This window comes from Labrus mixtus, chromosome 14 (genome assembly GCF_963584025.1).
Source record: "Labrus mixtus chromosome 14, fLabMix1.1, whole genome shotgun sequence".
Classification (NCBI taxonomy): Eukaryota; Metazoa; Chordata; class Actinopteri; order Labriformes; family Labridae; genus Labrus; species Labrus mixtus.
Genome location: NC_083625.1, coordinates 7,789,813 through 7,807,731, shown reverse-complemented (window position 1 = coordinate 7,807,731; position 17,919 = coordinate 7,789,813). Strand labels below are relative to the sequence as shown.

Below are 17,919 nucleotides of genomic sequence, written 5' to 3'. Positions count from 1 at the left end.
CCATTCTTTTATACAGTGTATGCTATAGAAGAAAACAACAACATGAGGAATCTTTTTTGATAGTTGTTAACATAATGATCACATGAGAAGTCTGAATTAAGTTAGGTGGTCATGAGTATCTAAAAGTAGGTATTCACAAACATCTCTTGGTGGTATCAGTTCATGAATATGTTTGATCACTTGGCAGAACCAGTCATAAAAAGCCCTATTCCGATTTTTGTAAAGAGGTTTAATAGAAGAAATATGAATAACTCTATGCATACCTTATAGTAGTAACCAAAACTCTTGGTTTTGTTGCATTTTCTTGTAAAATTAAAAATTTTAGTCAGGTTTATAAAAAAAAGAGAGCATTATACCAGTTGCCAATATTACACAATGGCCCCTGTAAAACCTATGGATCATAAATAAGTCAACATTTTTATATCCCTTTTATAAAACAGTAATGTGAGCATAGGTTTGCATCTAAGTTCTGTATTGAAGAATCGTTGAAATAATAACAACGTTTATGTATGGTTTGTGGGGATGGAACAAGTATGGCCTCTAGTGGTAGCTGAAGAAACAACATGTGACTGTAGACGGCTGTAAAATGTAAAACAAGTCTTAAAATAAAGCTGCTGTCTCATCTGCATGTGTTCCCTGTCCCAAATAAGTCTGAGTAAGTGGGTCAGTAATCTTTGAACAAATCTGGATGTTTTCCTGGGCCGTTTTAAGACACACTGGCTCACAGTTGTTGAGGACACAATATAATATGTCTAAATATATCACTCCAATGTTTCTCCTAGTATTTTCACAGAGCAAAGGATAACATGAGATTGAAACAGAATTCAAAATGTGCAGTGCTTTAAATTCCTCCTTACACATTCACATTAAAGGAGTAGATCATTTTTATTAAATGTACATTAAGTGCTTGTATCAGCACCTAAAGTAAGTGTAATCTGGGCTCTGTAATGAATACATTATTACATAAACAACTGAATACTGGCTCAGAAGTTACCACCCACTATCTTACAAATAAAAAACGACATCAGATGTAATAGGTCTCACTACAACTTTAATTCTCTCACACACAAAACATGCACAGGCACACACATAAACACAAATAAATAGATGTTATTATTTTATATGCTCTATGAGGAGTTTAAAATAGAAGAAAAAAATAGAAGTTCACTATTTATTCCAAAGGTCACCAACATCTCAACTCCAAAATCTGAAATCTTTGGTTCGTTTGTAAAAGTTTTAATGTATCAGACCTTACTTTTTCTACCTTCACTTCCATACAATGCAAGCAAACAAAATCGAATTTGTAAAGTAGTAAAAAAAAAGTAAAGTAAAAAAAAAAAAAAACACATCTTTTCCTCAATAAGAGTTGCTCTTGATAACCTGAACACCCAACAATACTCAGTGGGACTTTTTTTGAAGGGGGTTATCACTTTGGTGTTCAGTTATTTGTTTTGCATGTTTTCTTCTCTAACATTTGTTTAAATGAGAAAATGTAAAAAAAAAAATGTAAAAAAAAATGGCTATGACATTAATATTTGGTGATCTTTCAGGCATGATGATATGATACATCTTTAAGGAGCAGTGTCAACTTCAGCTCTTCCACTGTCTCTTGTTTTAGACGTCATGCTCCACCAGAGCAGCCTGCAGGGACACTTGACCGTTGAGGTGGTTGTCATGTGCTTCAGGAGGAAGTCTGTCATATGTGCGACGGTACAAAAATCGACAGACAAGGGTGATGATGAACATCTCCATGATCACCAACTGCTGACTCAGCACTGCCGGGACAGTGACAGACAGGGAGAGAGAGAGTAAATCAGAGTTTCAGATTATACCTTACATTACAAAAGCAGATGCAGATACTTGCTGAAATGTTTCTTACATGATCCACGAGCTATTGAAGAGAAAGGAGGAGCACAAGCGATGGTTCCATCCAAGGCCAGGATGTTAATGATTGATGTCTGCAGCTGACTCAACACAAGTACTAACTGAGGAGAAAACCAAAACTTTGTTATGTACTGTACTGTATAGATGGTGTAATCGCAGTTAAATATTTATTGTAACTATCAACAGGTCCTTGAAACATAATTCGGCACTACGGGGACCAAACATAAAATCCTTGATTATGATTGGCTATTTGCATTGTCAAAGGCGGGACTTGTGTTAAAATCATAGAGGGTAGATGAATCCTACAAACAACCTGTCGCCCTGAATAAGTCAGTGTCACACCTGGGCCATCCCAGTCAAAAGAGTCTGGGTCCATCATAGTTTTCAGTTCAAAGAAAGGATATTAGGACACCAAACAAATGCAACTATAGCTGATAGGACTGCTATTGAAAATCCAGGTCCAAATGGAAATCCAAAGGATTTTTTGGGAATTTAAGATACTCTTAAAGGATAAAACCAACAACATGTTGATAATTATACAATTGTGATAAAGTGTCAGTTTTCACCAAGCCAGGCGAAGAAATGCAGAAATGTGCATGCACTGTAGTACACATATTGTAATGTTTATGCTGACTCACTTGGTACATGGCGTACTTGGGTACAATGTTGAGGCTGAGTAGAAAGCTGTTTGAGTTCATGAAGACAATGGCAACAGGCCACAAGGAGATGATGGTGAGTACACCAATGAATGGGTTAATCCAAATAGCTGTACCAGTGATCTCTAGCTGAAAATCAAGCAAAGAACAATTTCAATTTGAAGTCCTGTTGATTTATGATTGCATCATAGTGAAAGCATTTCAAATACTTACATCAGAGAGATCAAAGTTGCCGTTGGTCCACAAAACCACAGAGACGACAGAGAGCACCGTCTTAAGAATGGCATACTGAAGGGCACCCACCTTCAGCCAGAATAACAATCGCCTGAGTAACCCAAGTACAAAGAAAGGTTCACATTATAAATGAAAACATGCAGTCATTAAAGGAGAGTATTGGTATTACAACTATGTCAGAGCAGGACTAATTTCCCATAAAAATACTTTTCTGTAAGCAAGTTACTAGAATCAAAACAGTCCCAGAATGCACCTCTATGGATAAGTCATATGTACCGTGTCATGGGCACGCGGGGTAAACAGGCGCAGCAGCAGCAGCAGGGTCCAGTGTTGACCCTTACAGTTTTACCCGAAAACCTCTCCAGGAACATATTGGTTCCCCCCAACTCCTCGATCATCAGAACCAACACCTTATAGACCACCACTGCAAAATAACTATAGAGAAAAGAGAATTCATTTTTGTTAATACTATAATGATAAGAAGGTTATATTGTTTCTGAGAGAGACAAATTACATTTTTATAAATCCAATTCTGTCTGACATATAGAAACACCTTCTCTTTACACGTGACAGTTAATCAAAGCTAGCTGCCCTTGTTAATGGATTTTGACCTAGCTGTTAAAAACCCTGCACTGTATGTACTATATGTACTGCATGTGGCAAAATCCTATAAAAACCATATGAAGACACTTTTGTCCCTCCTTTATGTGACTCATCGAGTGGTTAACCCATGCACTGATCGTCGAGATGATGATCAGTCAAAGCCACAAGTTTAAAATTTGTATAGCTTGTGTGTGCTTGGCAGCCTAGCTGTTTTAGAGTCAAATGTGGAAAGTACAATTTATGAAGCTACAGTATATGGCAAGAGATATATAATAAAGGTACACATTAATTCTTATTCTTTCTGATTCTGATTCTGATTATAACCTTGAAGCAGAGATAACAGAGGTGGTGAGTTCAACGTTAAGTAGAACACAGCTACTGGTCACAGCTTTTAGATAAGAGATAGTGTTAGTTTGTGTTGGTTAAAGTTAGAACAGAAAGATAAGAGATAATATATGGAGAAACCAGTTTAAGTTTTGTCTATGGCTCTTCAAAATACTCCTATCAAAAAAGGGGATGCCACAGGGGTCTATGTTTGGACCATTGCTGCTTAAGTATATACAATAATAACAAAATATAAATAACATAAATATTTCAAATCAATACCTAAAGGATATATTTTTTGTTGATAATATAGTTTGATATTCCCCAAAACCCATCAGAGATTTAGTTTGCATGTAACATCACATCAAGTGAGGCAAGTGACAGTACAACGACTGGCAAAAAACATTTGCAGGAAATATACACAGTCAAATAATTTTTGCTGATTATCCATCACCATATAATATGGAAAGAAACCCTTGTTTATTTTTTGGAAATATGAAAGAAAGTAAAGCCTGTTTCATATTTAGAAGTAGATGAAAGAGTATTTACCAGTTAGATGTCATGTCTGTGATCATGACTGCCCTTGGGATCCACATCCCAAAACAAGACATGGTGGCAATGACCTGTAAGATAGAAACACAAAAGGTGTAAGAAAAAACACTCAACATTACAGATTCACCAGATTCATGTTTATAGTATGTCATGTTCCCGTTTCACAGTGGGCCTCAAGCAAATGTTTTTTTATAACTTACTTTGCAATTCAAATTGATTCACAACGATTTAATTTGTATTTGCTTAAGAAATAAGGAACATTTTATTTCATCAAAATATGACTGAATACTTACTGGTGCTGCACCAGTCACCCAAATGATGGTGGTCTTTTTGGGGTAAGGCATGTGATTATAGATAAAGACGCACTGCTCCAAGTACAGCACCAAAGAGACGCAGGACATGAAGGTGAGCATGCAGTACAGGAAAAATTCAAACCCGTCCATTCCTGAAGAAATCATTCAAAGCAGAAAGGGGTAGGATTATTTCATAGTTATGTACACCAGTTAAGTAGAATACACTCTATATGTTATGCAGCACATAATAGATTTTACTTTGGTTAACAGATATATATATATATAAAAAAAGATTTATAAATACTGTGTCCTAAATGTTGATTCTACCAATACTGTGGATATCACAATGCAAGTTTTCCTTTGTTAAGTTTTGTCTATGGCTCTTCAAAATACTCCTATCAAAAAAGGGGATGCCACAGGGGTCTATGTTTGGACCATTGTTGCTTAAGTATATACAATAATAACACAATATAAATAACATAAATATTTCAAATCAATACCTAAAGGATATATTTTTTGTTGATAATATAGTTTGATATTCCCCAAAACCCATCAGATCAGTTTTAGGATGCTTTTTAATTATCTGTCCTTAAGGCTCGTACAAGGTTCTTTAAATTTTTTAAAAATACTGTAAACTCAAAACTCACAGCAGAGATTCACACAACTATGGGTTAATATTTAATGTCTCGAGTTTTTCCAGGTTAAGGAGGAATCATTATCAGCAAGCAGGATGTGGTAATGAGAGTCACTTACCCTTTATCACGTCGATGGCCAGCGGTGGCTCCTGTAAACAAGCCGGATCAATAGTGGTGTTTAGGGCTTCCTCCATGGTGTCCAGAGATTCCTCTTGATGTATGTTACTATAAACTAAGGTTTAAAAAGACTTGAACCTTCTCTTGTTACATTTACCAAGGTCTACTTTAAGACTGTTGTTGTCCCTTTACTTGGCAGTGTCAGCCGTGGACTCCAGTTGTAGATTGACGAGCCGGTGTACTCACCCTTTTGGTGACTTTTAAGGAGTGAAAGTTGGAGGAGTGAAAGTTGGAGGAGGTTCAGCGCTCAGAAGTTTATGTGAACTGTTCCATAGTTTACTGTTGTTCATTCATTCACAGAGTCGCAGTAATTAAAATAACACAACGGTCAGGGTTTAAGTTAAAATGTGAGACCTGTGAAGAATGTCTTGACAGGTGAACTTTGGCAGGGTGTGTAGTTTCCTTCTCAGTAACGATAAAAGGCATTAAAGATAAAGAAAACCTCTTCAAGGTCAAGTCATGCGTAATGTGTTGTCATGATGTTAAATTAATCGTAATGTTATCAGAATGGCTGTTTTTATGAAGCAAAACATAAACAATGAACATGGTTAGTCTTTAGTTTTTTATTACATACATGTAAAAAAAAATCAACAAAATTAATTTGTCTTACTTAACAAAATACTACAGATTTCTTTGAAGAACGGTCATATGGCACACTACATGCCTCCTTCCTCTCAGGGGAGGTGTGATGGTTTTCTCTGCTCTGAGAGTGTCAAAATAAGTGTTGGCATTTTTAACTTCATGACTTAAATCATGACTGGACAGTTTATACCAAGAAAATTCAAACTGATCTAAATTTGTAACATCATATTAAAACACGGTTAGTAAGTTGAACTGCTGGACTTAACCTGACGGAGAGTATTACCACCATGTGGTTTTCTTTCTTGTCTACGTTTTCCTCTATTAGGGCTATAATGTGAATTTAATTAAATTTGACCAGTCATAGGGATGCAGCATTCAGATTGTCTGGACACTTCTTAGGTGAAATAAAAACAAATATGCTTGCTGTGCGGCGCCTTTAACACTATAAGTAATCAACACAGACTCAGGTTTATTGTCAAGTAGGCTTACACACATGGAGTATATCCTGGTCTTATTGGTCCATTAGGATACATGTAAAAATATATATAAAGGAAAATAAAAGCCAAAGTAAATAAACACTGTGAATAAACATAATAAAGTATACAACCTTGTAAATAGAATTGTAAAAAAATACTACATATAGGCCTATATATACAATATTTTCTTTTGGGTATTAGAAAATCCTGGATTATCATGAAAAAAAAACACAAAAAAGGGTTCACAGGGTTTCTAAAGTTAAGTGTTGAGGCTTTATCTGTTGCATTGGTATGAACAGGTGATTGACACTCAGGTCATTCACCTTTTCCTTCAAGTTCTGTTCCCCCGCTAACCATGTTCAGTCAAACGTCTGAGTGTGTCAGCTTTAATGATCTTGTAAAAATGAGGTGAGCTTGTGAGTCTTGTGTCACAACTATCCCAACGACTTCCGTGAGATACACGCGCTGTTGGAGTTGTAAATTACCAGCACATGCACAGTATTTAAACCATTTCCTAAAACTGCTTAAATGTTTAATGTCATGATGGGAGAAATAAACTTTCCATTTTGAATAGTTATGTATCATTTTGACCACTTCATATTTAAGTATACACCTCATTACTCTGAGATTGTGTTTAGGCGCTGAAAACATTTCTTAGCTTTAAGTTAATCACTGACATCGGCATGGTAACAAGCAGCATTGATCATTTTTTCACATCATTATATACACCACTTAAAATGCTGACGTTGATAATGTGCATCTCTTCCTAAATATTACTGACAAATGATGAGATGATCATACTATACCTGTACTGCATTATATGATACCATATTGTGTTAATGTTTTAACAAATGATATACTGCATTATAGTTCTCTCATAATTCATACTTTCAGACTTGCAAACTGCACTTCCCACCTTACTCCTGTCATATTTTATCTATATAGTTTCCATTTTTATTTATGATTACCTTTGTGTTATAGACCTTTAAATGACCTTACTTTTCCCCCTTTCTTATTATCTTATTTAGGTCCTTAGACTGCTGTACACATTAATTACTGTGAGGGACGCATATATCCACACAACTGATGCTAATAAGTAATATTAATAAAATTGAATTACCCTTTAATGTACAGAAATGAAGCTGTGATACGCTTCTGGTTTTTCTTTTGTGTCATTAGTATTTCAGAGAGAGGACTTTTAGAGAAAGCGGTTTTATCAGTGGTACACACTGTCCATCTCAGGTTAAGGCTCGAGAACACAGAACACCTTTCAGAGTTATCTATTGACAGTTTTATTGCACGTACCCTGCACGTTTTTAGTCCAGCTTGTAAACACATTTGAGGAATGACCTGGAAAAAAGAAATAGACAGAACACAAATCCTTGGTATTAACACTCCACATAGTTTAATTTAAAAATAAATACATACAGTGGCAAAGAATGATTATGAAAGAGGACAAACATGAGCATCTTTAACTTAAAAAAACAGAATACAATCAAATAAATAAGACAAGCTATTACAACAAATCAACAAAGAGGCAATACAAATAGTTAAAAAGATTTAAATTACACATAATGGCAATCTCGTTGATTTTTACACTTCATTATACAAGATCTATACATTTAAGAATTAAATAAATGGAATAATATTTGAAACTAAAAGCAGTTAAACTGCATTTTGGTCCTTACATTTTAAGCTTTTATCAGTTTCATTTTCAACCATAGTATAAAATGTAAGATGTAAAAAATAAAAATATTTTAAATGTAAACAGAAAGACCTTGAAATAATTCTAATCATGTAAACTGTGAACTACATGAGACAATGTGATAATTGACTAATAACTGCAATGTGCTTGACTTCAGAGTGATCAAAAGCACTCTGTGGACGGAGTTGAAATGTGATTTTGAATGAATTATCTTTTGAGTTGGCTTTAGGGGCTTCTGCTGCTCCACTTTAAACATGGTAAAAGTTATTAGTGCTTGATTAATACTGACAAAGGATGATTCTGTAGAAGAAATGTTTAAGGTGGTTATTCCATGTAGGCAGACACAGACAATGGAGTTACACATTGGCTCCAGGAATAAAAGCAGTCCTTGACATTATTTGAACGTCTTTGGCTAAAATCAAAGACAAAAGTCACCTCTGCTTCAGACTGGTGCAGTCTAAGAGGTTGCAGTACAGTCTCTGATGTGTTTTTGTGGTGCTAGTTTAAAGCACACTTGATAAAAAAAAAAAAAACGATCCATTTAATGTAAAAACAAAGATGATTAGGTTGCACTCAGAAAACTCAAAATGAGGGTGGAGGACGGCTCCTGTCCAGCTGCTGATGCTCCTGGTTTAAGGCTACGTCGTTTGCGAGCTCTTTGCTGAGATCCCGGTGACCTGCAACAACAACCATTGAAGGCAGGGTTAGTCATTCTAAGAAAATTAGTGATCAATGATTTTGAAAGAATCATTCCCTCAGTGCTCCGTCAAAAGCCACGCCCCTCACTGACATGCACGAGCGCCGTTGCTCCAGAAGCGGACCTCAGCTCAACGCTTTCATTTAGTAGAAACTACGTCGCCTTATGTCTCATTCAGCGGTAAGTAAACACTAAACTATATTATAATACATGTATTTAAAATAAACTTGACTATTTTACTAACCCCCATTTCAACCAAAATCTTTAAAAAAAAAATGTATCTGGAGAAAATTACCAACCCTGCCTTCAAACAACAGGTAAAAACAGGAGGAGGTCTAACCACCAAACCTCTACAGTATTCAACTGATATGTGTACACACACCTGCTATGGATCGCTCTCCATCGTCACAGCGACTAACTGGCCTCCGTCTGAAAAAGAAGAGAGGACACGAGAGAGGAGAAAGGAGCCGGATTAGGTTTTATTTTAAACAAAATAAACTATTATAATCTTATAATAAGATAAAAATGTGACTAAAGGTATAAACAACATACTAATTTTGTCTTTGTTGTCATCCGCCGTGTGTTGCATGTTGTTGCCAAGCACGGAGGGTTTGGTCTCCCCGTCAACCGTGCTGTGGTTGAAGTCACATTAAAGATTATTAGTTAACAGAAAGTGTATGTTGACAGGTTAATGTTTTAAAAAGGTAAGCTATAGACAGTACTAGCCTTTTGCCATTCTGCTGCAGAACACTGTTAGCTCGTTCAGGATCAATGTGTACCAATCTGGTAACAAAGGAATTTCCATCTCCTAGACTAAGGAGACATGAGAAATAGTCAGTATATGTTGGATTCTTCCTAAGCTGTGATGTCAGGGCTTCTTTTTTCATCTTAATATCTTTACTCCATTAAAATAGCTTCACCTCTAACAATAGATATGAATAATGTAGAGCTAATCTGCCTCAATCACAGTGTAGACATGTAACTGTCAGTGCTTTTAGGATGTATCCTTCTGTTGTCCAGTTGATTGATAGCTGCTTTTACTTCCAGTCAGTGTACACTGACCTTGAGAAAACTGGAAATATCCAGTATTTTGCTTGGTCTCCAAACACCTCGGCTCCATTTCTTCGAAAGCCCAGAGAAAACCCGTTCTTGTCCGGACCGTTTGTAAAGACAGGAGCCCTGAAAGCCTCTGAAAGTAGATAGAGAAATGATGTGATGTGTGTATGCCATTGATGTCCTGTGTGAAGCACTTTGAATCGCCTTGATGCTGAAATATTAATCAACTTGCCGTGCCTGGAAATGACTTTTAAAAAGGATGTAACACGGAGCTAAATTGAGATAAATATTCATCAGTAGCTACCTATAGTCGTCCTGTTCTTCCCCACAAGCCACAGATGGTAACTGAAAAGTGACAGGATGCTGATAAAGAACATGGCCGCCACAAAGAACAGAAACAAGATGTGGAATTTGGCATGCGTGTCCGGCAGCTTTTTCTGCAGACAGAAAAGAAAAATGTTTGCCTTGATTATCAAGTCAAGTAAAGCCATCATTGTTTAAAAACTGACAAAAATACAAAATTTTTATAGGTTAGCATTTGAGTCCTCTGGTGCTGAACAGGCAGTTTCCATCAGGTTTTCTTCTGTTGCCTTATTTGTTGTTATTTCTGTATTCTTATAAATGTTGTTTCTTTCAGTCAAATGAAAGAGTTCAACATTTTATTGGTCTTTTTTAATCTTAAGCACAAACTGACACCTTTGTATTAGCCTTTTGCTATGACCCACTGTACTCTGTCACTGCAGGACCAAGTGACAGGAGCCGTTGTGTTATTCAAATCAGTGCGCTGAAGAGACAGCTGTACACAGCTGGATATCTTGTGATTCAATCATCAGATGCTGATCACATGCTGACAGCACTTTATCATTGGAATTAAGTTTATAAATAAATATTGGTGTTATAGCGAAGACATAAGAAATGTATTTCACTCCAAAATGGTTATTTCTAAAAAGTAGAGCAAATAAAATGATCTTGTGATTACAATGGAAAGACAGTAACCACATTTAAAACATGACCACAGAGGTATTAACATTTAAAATGAAAGTTTCTGTACTTACAGTCCAGAATTTGAGGAAATACTGGATGACTGTCGCACAAATAACTCCACAGTAGAGCGAGGCGTAGGCCAGGAACAAGACAAAATACTTGTAGTTTGAGAATCCGACACAGTTATTCACCCTGGAGGGAAACGCGACAGAAACAAGAGAGCGGAAGTGAAAGAAAACATTTAACTGTTAATTGTTGATGATTAAATAAAACAATGAACAAACGCTGTGTGAGATGACAGAAGCTTACCAGGGGCAGTGATGGTCCATCTTCAGAACACACCTTAAAAGGAGAAAAAGAAAAACCTTTATATGACCTATGGCTTATGTTCTGTTCAATGCATGAACACAGAAAAAACTCCATCTTTGAAAAGAAATGAATACTGTTTATTTTATTACTTCAGAAAAAGAAAAAAAAAGTGATATATTGTGAAAACACAACATGATTTTTTTTTTTTTTTTGTCAATCCTGTTTAAAACCACCATTGAAAAACCCCTGTACTGCACATTCTATTGGGTTAATTATCAATAACAACACATTAGCATTTAGCTCGTTTTTTTCTTGAGCTGATATGGCTCCTTTGAGGTGTGCATACTCAAAAATAAATCAATAAAACAGTGAGTACATCTTGAAACACTCACATCTCACAGGTTGAGCAGTGATGGCAGCGGTCCGGTTTGACGACCTGGCAGTGGTCACAGTATCTGATGGCTATTCAGAGAAAATGAAGCACAGTTAGTAAGACTGTGGATCTACTGCATCTTTTCTACAAAACAGAGCACTATATAAACGTCAGCAGCACGACAGTCTACGTAAGGCAGCAAATACTCCATCTAAAGAAGAGTGTATTCTTCATTTGTAACATTTTCCAAACTTTTCGCTTGATTGGTTCATTTTTCTTTTAAAGCCAGAATGTTACCATGAACCGTATATCTCTGACTGATTCTATAAGTCTGAGTGTACTGTCGAGGTCATGGTCGCTAGTGAGGAGGAAAGCCAGCTGTGGCCTGTGGAGTAAACAGCTGTACCCGGGTCCAATTAACCCTCCTGATAGAAGCAGATCTGTAAACACACGACAGGCGAGTCCGAGCCCTGATAGCGGGTAAATAACAGCTTTTACTCTCACAATCATTGGCTAATTTTTACTCCAAGGGATCAGCACTAAATCCCCACTGACTTTAACGTTTTATGTGTAATGTGTGAGTCAAGGAAACTGTAATGTTTGTTTACTAGGGCTAGAAGTAAGGGTTGGGATAAGGCCAAAGAGCGTTTTCTTCTATACACATTAAAACAGTGTTGCTTTTTCTTTTAAAGAGGAAGACACCGTGTAGCAACACATTTGTGCAATTCATATGCATTTCCTTGTTTGTGTTGATCGCGTGAGAGACAAACGAGAACTGCAGTACGAGGACAGTTATCCCTGTGACTCAGTTTGTTTTTTTTTAACAGATGACAGTGTGAAAATGGTAAAACAGTTTCAAAAAACGAACTGCTGCTCTATAGAAGTGTAAGCCAACCCCAGTTGCTGCCACGTTGTAAGCCTCACCTCCTCCTGCGGTGCGTGTGTACACGGGTAAATTCCTCGCCACTTTCTTCAGGATCTCCTGCTGCATCTCGGCGCGCTCCTCTCGCTCATACAGTTCCTTCTCTGCTCGGGGAAGACCAAACTGAAAAGAGCAGGGGGGGGGGGGGGGGGGGGGGGGAACGTAGTCAGAGAAGGCCGTGATGAATAATTTACTTTAAATCTAAATAGGACCATGATGCAAGGGCTTTTAAGGGTGAAATTAGAACTTTTATATGAACGTGTTTTTACAGGACCTATCATCTAAATATCTGAATAGGAAATGTTCAGAGAAGAGACTTACTGCTGTTGAGGGGCCGGCTGGTCTGGACCAGATAGTTTTCCAGTAGGACCATATAAACATGGTGAAGAAAATGTGAAAGATGACCAAATAGCTGACTGTTGACGAAAGACACAATTTATTTGGCGTTAACCGGCATTTCAACATCATCTTTTTCCAGGAAATGAAGTAACGTGTGCATTATTTGTGAAAAGAAACACTTACTTCGTTCTGCATTATTTGGGATTGTATCTACAAAAGAAATATATATATATATATATACATTAGAAATGAATAATTAGCGATGTCCTCAGAATACATTGAGTACACATCCCCCACCACCCACGCACGGACCACCCCTTTCTCGCACCATGTGGCAGCAGCCTGGCACGGCCAGCAGTGAGCAGCCCATAACAGAGAGCTTTGTTTAAGCAGCAGGGATGTCCCTGTCCCGACCACAGCCTGTAAGTTACACACATAACTTCAGTACAACTGCATGATTATAATAGTATCCTCAGCTCCGAGCTGCAACAAACTATAATAAAACACAGTGTGAGTGCAGAGCCACTGAGTGTCATGACACATACAACTAAATGTAAACATTAAACACATCAGGCAGAGCTACTTTCAGACCTGTTTCTTAAGATTTTCCAGTAAAATAAGATAATTATATCAAATCATATCCTCTCCTGATTCTGTCCACGGTTGTATACAAAAGACTTGATATACATTAGTCTCTTTATCTACGATCAATACAAATGTTACCATTTGATCAAATAAACTGAAGAGAATCATCTTCTCTAATCTAAAAACAGATATTCACATCATACATGTCTTTGAATTTCCATTGTTCAGCATAAGATGCTCTGATTGGTCGCTGGAGCCTCGAACAAAGGTTGATCCGTTTAAAAGATTTAAAAGTTCAAACCCCCTCGGTTATCTTTCCAATAAACAATGAATAGAATTAAATGCATCAAATGGTTAAATTACAGGCAAGCAATCCCTCCTGATTTTTTTTTTTTAGAGTTTTATAGGTGCCAATGAGGTTTTGTCCATAACTGCTCAAACAACTTAACAACTTAAGATGTACATTTCAAAGCATCACTGACTGTAAAAAGGTACAAAAATAAAATACAAGTAAGAAATATAGCAACCCTTTAAATGTATATTGTGTGAGCGTTATCAGCTTCATACTGTATAAAAGCTATTGGGACAAAAAGAAAGAAAACACTAAAAAAAAAAAAAAAAAAAAAAACACGAAAACTAACTAATCAAAGAAACGTGAAATCTTTCTGTAGGTCATAATTAAAATCATCTTAAAAACTGTTTTTCCATTCATTACCAACTACACTTTAGACAGAAAACAACATAGAAAGTTTGACTATTTACTGTGCCTACATTACAGTCCACTGGTTATGTCATCATATCTAATGTTAAATGATGCAGAACAACCATAATGAGAAAAGTTAATTATTTTTTTTAATTAATGACAAAGCAACCCAAAGACTACCTCTAATTATCCCATTGTGACTGAAAAAAGTTTTATAACAACACTACAGAAAGATTGCATGTTTGTCAGAGGTTTAATAAACAGAAATGAAAGTGTTATGGTGTAATGTTGTTTGTTTGCAGACTGGGGATGAATAGAAATCTCACTTCTGCCTTGTCAAAGTTGGCAACCCCGAAGCTGTCAACACTAGCACATATGCGCCCCCGAGATGGCGAAACACCTGCAAAAAAGAAAGTCTACTCACAGACACAGAGCTCCACCACGTAAGCGTAATAAGACCAGCCAACAACCAGGTTTATAAACAGGACAGGTATCCAGTTAAGAGCCCGTTTGCAGCACCTCAGTGCATGAGAGGGCGCCATCTTTAATCCGTGTGTGACATTAGCTGCGGGTGACGTCATGGCCATGGTTTTAAACAGCCGAGCCGGAGACGCGGGAGCATGCGCAGATGTGTTTGTAGCCCTCAGGCGTCCAGCTGGCAATGCGTCCCAGAGTTATTTAAATGCTCGGGGTGAAACATTGAACTTCTCAGATTGCTTTGTTTTGTCACTGGGTAAAACACGATGATAGAGCCTTGTTTTGAGTTCTTCAATACCCCCGAACCACTTTTATCACAAGTGAGACACCCTTGTTTTTTATTTGTGTGTTAACTTCTCGTTGTTAATGAACTATTAAATCCCATAATAGAAGTTCAGATAGAAGTAGGCTGAAGAGTTCATATAACTAAATTTATAGGCTATTTGGGAGAACATTTATTATGAAGTGTTTTAGAGAAGTAGAGTATCAATGTGTGCAGTTTAGAATAGAATAGATGTTTATTGCCATTTGCACAGGTACAGGACAGTACAGGTACATTGGAAATTACAAAAAAGTTAAAATTATATATAAAATAGAATAGCATTGTAAGAAAAAAAAGAGTAGAAAAAAGTACAAAAAAATAAATAAGTTGTATTAACAGCTAAGTAAATTAAAATAAACTGTACAGAAGTTATACACTGCATTAAAGCAAATATATAATACAAAAAAATAACAAGGGGAACACTGTACAATGAAATGAAAATATAAATATGTTTTCTTATTGCACTTATCATCTCTTATTGCATCTGAGGTTATTGCACACATATTTTTCACATTATATAATTGCACTGTTTTTTGTTTTTAAGGTTAATATTGCACACTTGTATTGCACTGTGAGGTGGTCAACTGTCCATTTAGTCTGTGAGGTGTGGGGGTGAAGTACTTCCTTCCCATCTTAATGTCCTGTGCTACAAGTCTCACGGCAGCAGGGAAAAAGCCGTTGTGGTAGCGGGCCTTGTGGGTGGAGATGCTCTCTGGCCTGTGATGTCGCAGGTTATAGCCCGAGTTCTTCCACCTTCAGTTTCAAGCTGAAAACAATTATCCTCTTGACCACTTGGGGGCAGAAAGACTTCAAATCATTCTAAAAAGTCAACATTTGATAGGTTACATGTGAGGTGAGTTTACTGGGTAATACACTGCCTGTCCAAAAAAAAAAGTCGCCACCTGGATTTAACTAAGCAAATAGGTAAGAGCCTCCCATTGGATAATAACTGCATTGGTGATTATCTTTCAGCTGGCAACAAGTTATTTAACCCCAACTGATGCAATGAGTAGCTTCTCATTTCTTAAACAACTATGTTGAAAGACCCATCCTGTGGTCGTGGGAAAGATGTTAGTCTGTAGTCTGTTTCATTTCATCCCGGCTTGACTACTGCAATTCTTTATATACTGGGATAAGCCAGTCGTCCCTGTCCCGTCTGCAGCTGGTCCAAAATGCTGCAGCAAGGCTGCTGACTGGAACCAAGAGGGAGCATATCAGTCCTGTCCTAGCGTCATTTCATTGGCTCCCAATAAGATTCAGAATCGATTTTAAGATTGTGTTGTTTGTTTTTAAAGCCCTGAATGGCCTGGCCCCCCTTTACATTACCGACCTCCTCAGGCCGTACACCTCATCAAGGCGCCTGAGATCATCAGACATGGGGCCTCCTGGCTGTTCCCCGCTCACGGCTCAAGCTAAAGGGAGATCGGGCCTTTTCAGTAAAAGCCCCTAAACTGTGGAACAGCCTCCCTCATTCAATCAGGTCTGCACCCTCTGTTGACTCTTTTAAGTCCCGTCTCAAGACATACTTTTATATTTTAGCATTTGTGTCCCCTGGTCCTGAATAGACCATTTCTTTCAGGTTTCTTTGTTGCTTTCTTTATTTTGTTGCTTTCTTTATATATTCTTTCTTTTTCTTTGTATGTATGTATACATATATATATTTCTCTCTTGTGGACGTTGTGATCTGAAGTTGTTTTTTCTTTTTTAATGTATTGTACAGCACTTTGGTCAGCTGTAGCTGTTTTTAAATGTGCTTTATAAATAAATTTGACTTGACTTGACTTGAGAAGGGTCAAATCACTGGCTTGCATCAAGCAGAGAAAACATCTAAGGAGATTGCAGAAAATACTAAAATTGGGTTAAAAACTGTCCAACACATTATTAAAAACTGGAAGGAAGATTTACCCTGTTCCAGAGTGATCAGGGTAAGAAGAGAGGCAGATGAAGTGACGCACCCATCATGCCTAGTGCCTACTGTACAAGCCTGTAGGGGGCAGTGCTATGATCTGGGGTTGCTGCAGTTGGTCAGGTTCAGCAACATTACGTGCCTGCTGACTACCTGAATATACTGAATGACCAGGTTATTCCATCAATGGATTTTTTCTTCCCTGATGGCACGGGCATATTCCAAGATGACAATGCCAGGATTCATCGGGCTCAAATTGTGAAAGAGTGGTTCAGAGTGCATGAGACATCATTTTCACACATGGATTCTTCCACCACAGAGTCCAGACCTTAACCCCATTGTAGAATCTTTGGGATGTGCTGGAGAAGACTTTGCGCAGTGGTCCGACTCTCCCATCGTCAATACAACTTATTGGTGACAAATTAATGCAACACTGGACGGAAATAAATCTTGTGACGTTGCAGAAGCTTATCGAAACAATGCCACAGCGAATGCGTGCCGTAATCAAAGCTAAAGGCGGTCCAACTAAATATTAGAGAGTGTGATCTTTTTTTTTTTTGTGGCGACTTTTTTTTTGGCCAGGCAGTGTATTATATTACCCACTAAAGTGGAATTTAAGGTGTGCACTTTAACGCACCAGCACAGGAATTCAATAATCCAATTAATGATGGTCATTAATAGGGGACAGTTTTGAAGGGCTCAGAGCACATTCTTGTCAACATGATCTTTCTATGGTCTCCTCCGACACTTGGCTATAACCCAAGTACACAAATATTTATTAGTGCATCCTGAGGTATAGGCCTATTAGTGGTTACAGCTATGTGTTTAGACTCTGGAGGACACCCATCTGAAAACAAATTGGAAGATGGTCACCCTACAGCTCATGTCTAACATGTAAACATTAATTATAGCCTTGGTGTTTCTAGTCACTTAATCTATGTGAGTCCTATGTTCTTTTGTTTAACCTCTGTTTTTACCACCTCCTCTGACTTCAGCTGCAAAATGTTTTGTCAACGGGTAGCAACTTTGTCGATTTTGGATATTCTAAGCTAAACACTGCTTACACTGGCTAAAAAGCTCTATGAAGCATAGGAGCAGGAGTGTTCTGCATTTTGCTGCTCAACA

The 17,919-nt window shown here is 37.4% G+C and overlaps 2 protein-coding genes across 2 annotated transcripts; both read right to left on the bottom strand.

The window, feature by feature from the left end:
• Nucleotides 1-1,320: 1,320 nt before the first annotated feature.
• LOC132987851 (organic solute transporter subunit alpha-like) lies at nucleotides 1,321-5,692 on the bottom strand. Its single transcript, XM_061054808.1, has 8 exons — nucleotides 5,300-5,692; nucleotides 4,547-4,698; nucleotides 4,251-4,324; nucleotides 3,051-3,209; nucleotides 2,754-2,865; nucleotides 2,523-2,669; nucleotides 1,880-1,985; nucleotides 1,321-1,775 (listed from the first exon to the last, which is right to left on the bottom strand). Exons 1-8 carry the CDS (start codon nucleotides 5,373-5,375, stop codon nucleotides 1,615-1,617), a joined length of 987 nt encoding a protein of 328 aa, XP_060910791.1. The 5' UTR covers nucleotides 5,376-5,692; the 3' UTR covers nucleotides 1,321-1,614.
• A 2,105-nt stretch (nucleotides 5,693-7,797) lies between these two features.
• zdhhc20a (zinc finger DHHC-type palmitoyltransferase 20a) lies at nucleotides 7,798-14,665 on the bottom strand. Its single transcript, XM_061054804.1, has 13 exons — nucleotides 14,514-14,665; nucleotides 12,985-13,011; nucleotides 12,784-12,878; nucleotides 12,465-12,585; nucleotides 11,560-11,629; nucleotides 11,168-11,200; nucleotides 10,930-11,050; nucleotides 10,179-10,311; nucleotides 9,881-10,007; nucleotides 9,545-9,631; nucleotides 9,371-9,450; nucleotides 9,201-9,247; nucleotides 7,798-8,798 (listed from the first exon to the last, which is right to left on the bottom strand). The coding sequence occupies exons 1-12, from the start codon at nucleotides 14,629-14,631 to the stop codon at nucleotides 9,204-9,206; spliced, it is 1,056 nt and encodes a 351-aa protein (XP_060910787.1). The 5' UTR covers nucleotides 14,632-14,665; the 3' UTR covers nucleotides 7,798-8,798; nucleotides 9,201-9,203.
• Between the last annotated feature and the right edge of the window lie 3,254 nt (nucleotides 14,666-17,919).

Excerpts from the sequence above, each read along its gene's own strand:
- LOC132987851 (XM_061054808.1), bottom strand. The coding sequence starts at position 5,375 with ATGGAGGAAGCCCTAAACACCACTATTGATCCGGCTTGTTTACAGGAG. Across the intron at positions 1,986-2,522 it reads CCAAGTACGCCATGTACCAA|TTAGTACTTGTGTTGAGTCA; the intron begins GTGAGTCAGCAT and ends TTTTCTCCTCAG. Across the intron at positions 1,776-1,879 it reads TTCAATAGCTCGTGGATCAT|TGCTGAGTCAGCAGTTGGTG; the intron begins GTAAGAAACATT and ends CTGTCCCGGCAG.
- zdhhc20a (XM_061054804.1), bottom strand. The coding sequence starts at position 14,631 with ATGGCGCCCTCTCATGCACTGAGGTGCTGCAAACGGGCTCTTAACTGG. Across the intron at positions 11,201-11,559 it reads CACTGCTCAACCTGTGAGAT|GTGTGTTCTGAAGATGGACC; the intron begins GTGAGTGTTTCA and ends TCTCCTTTTAAG. Across the intron at positions 11,051-11,167 it reads ATGGACCATCACTGCCCCTG|GGTGAATAACTGTGTCGGAT; the intron begins GTAAGCTTCTGT and ends GTTTCCCTCCAG.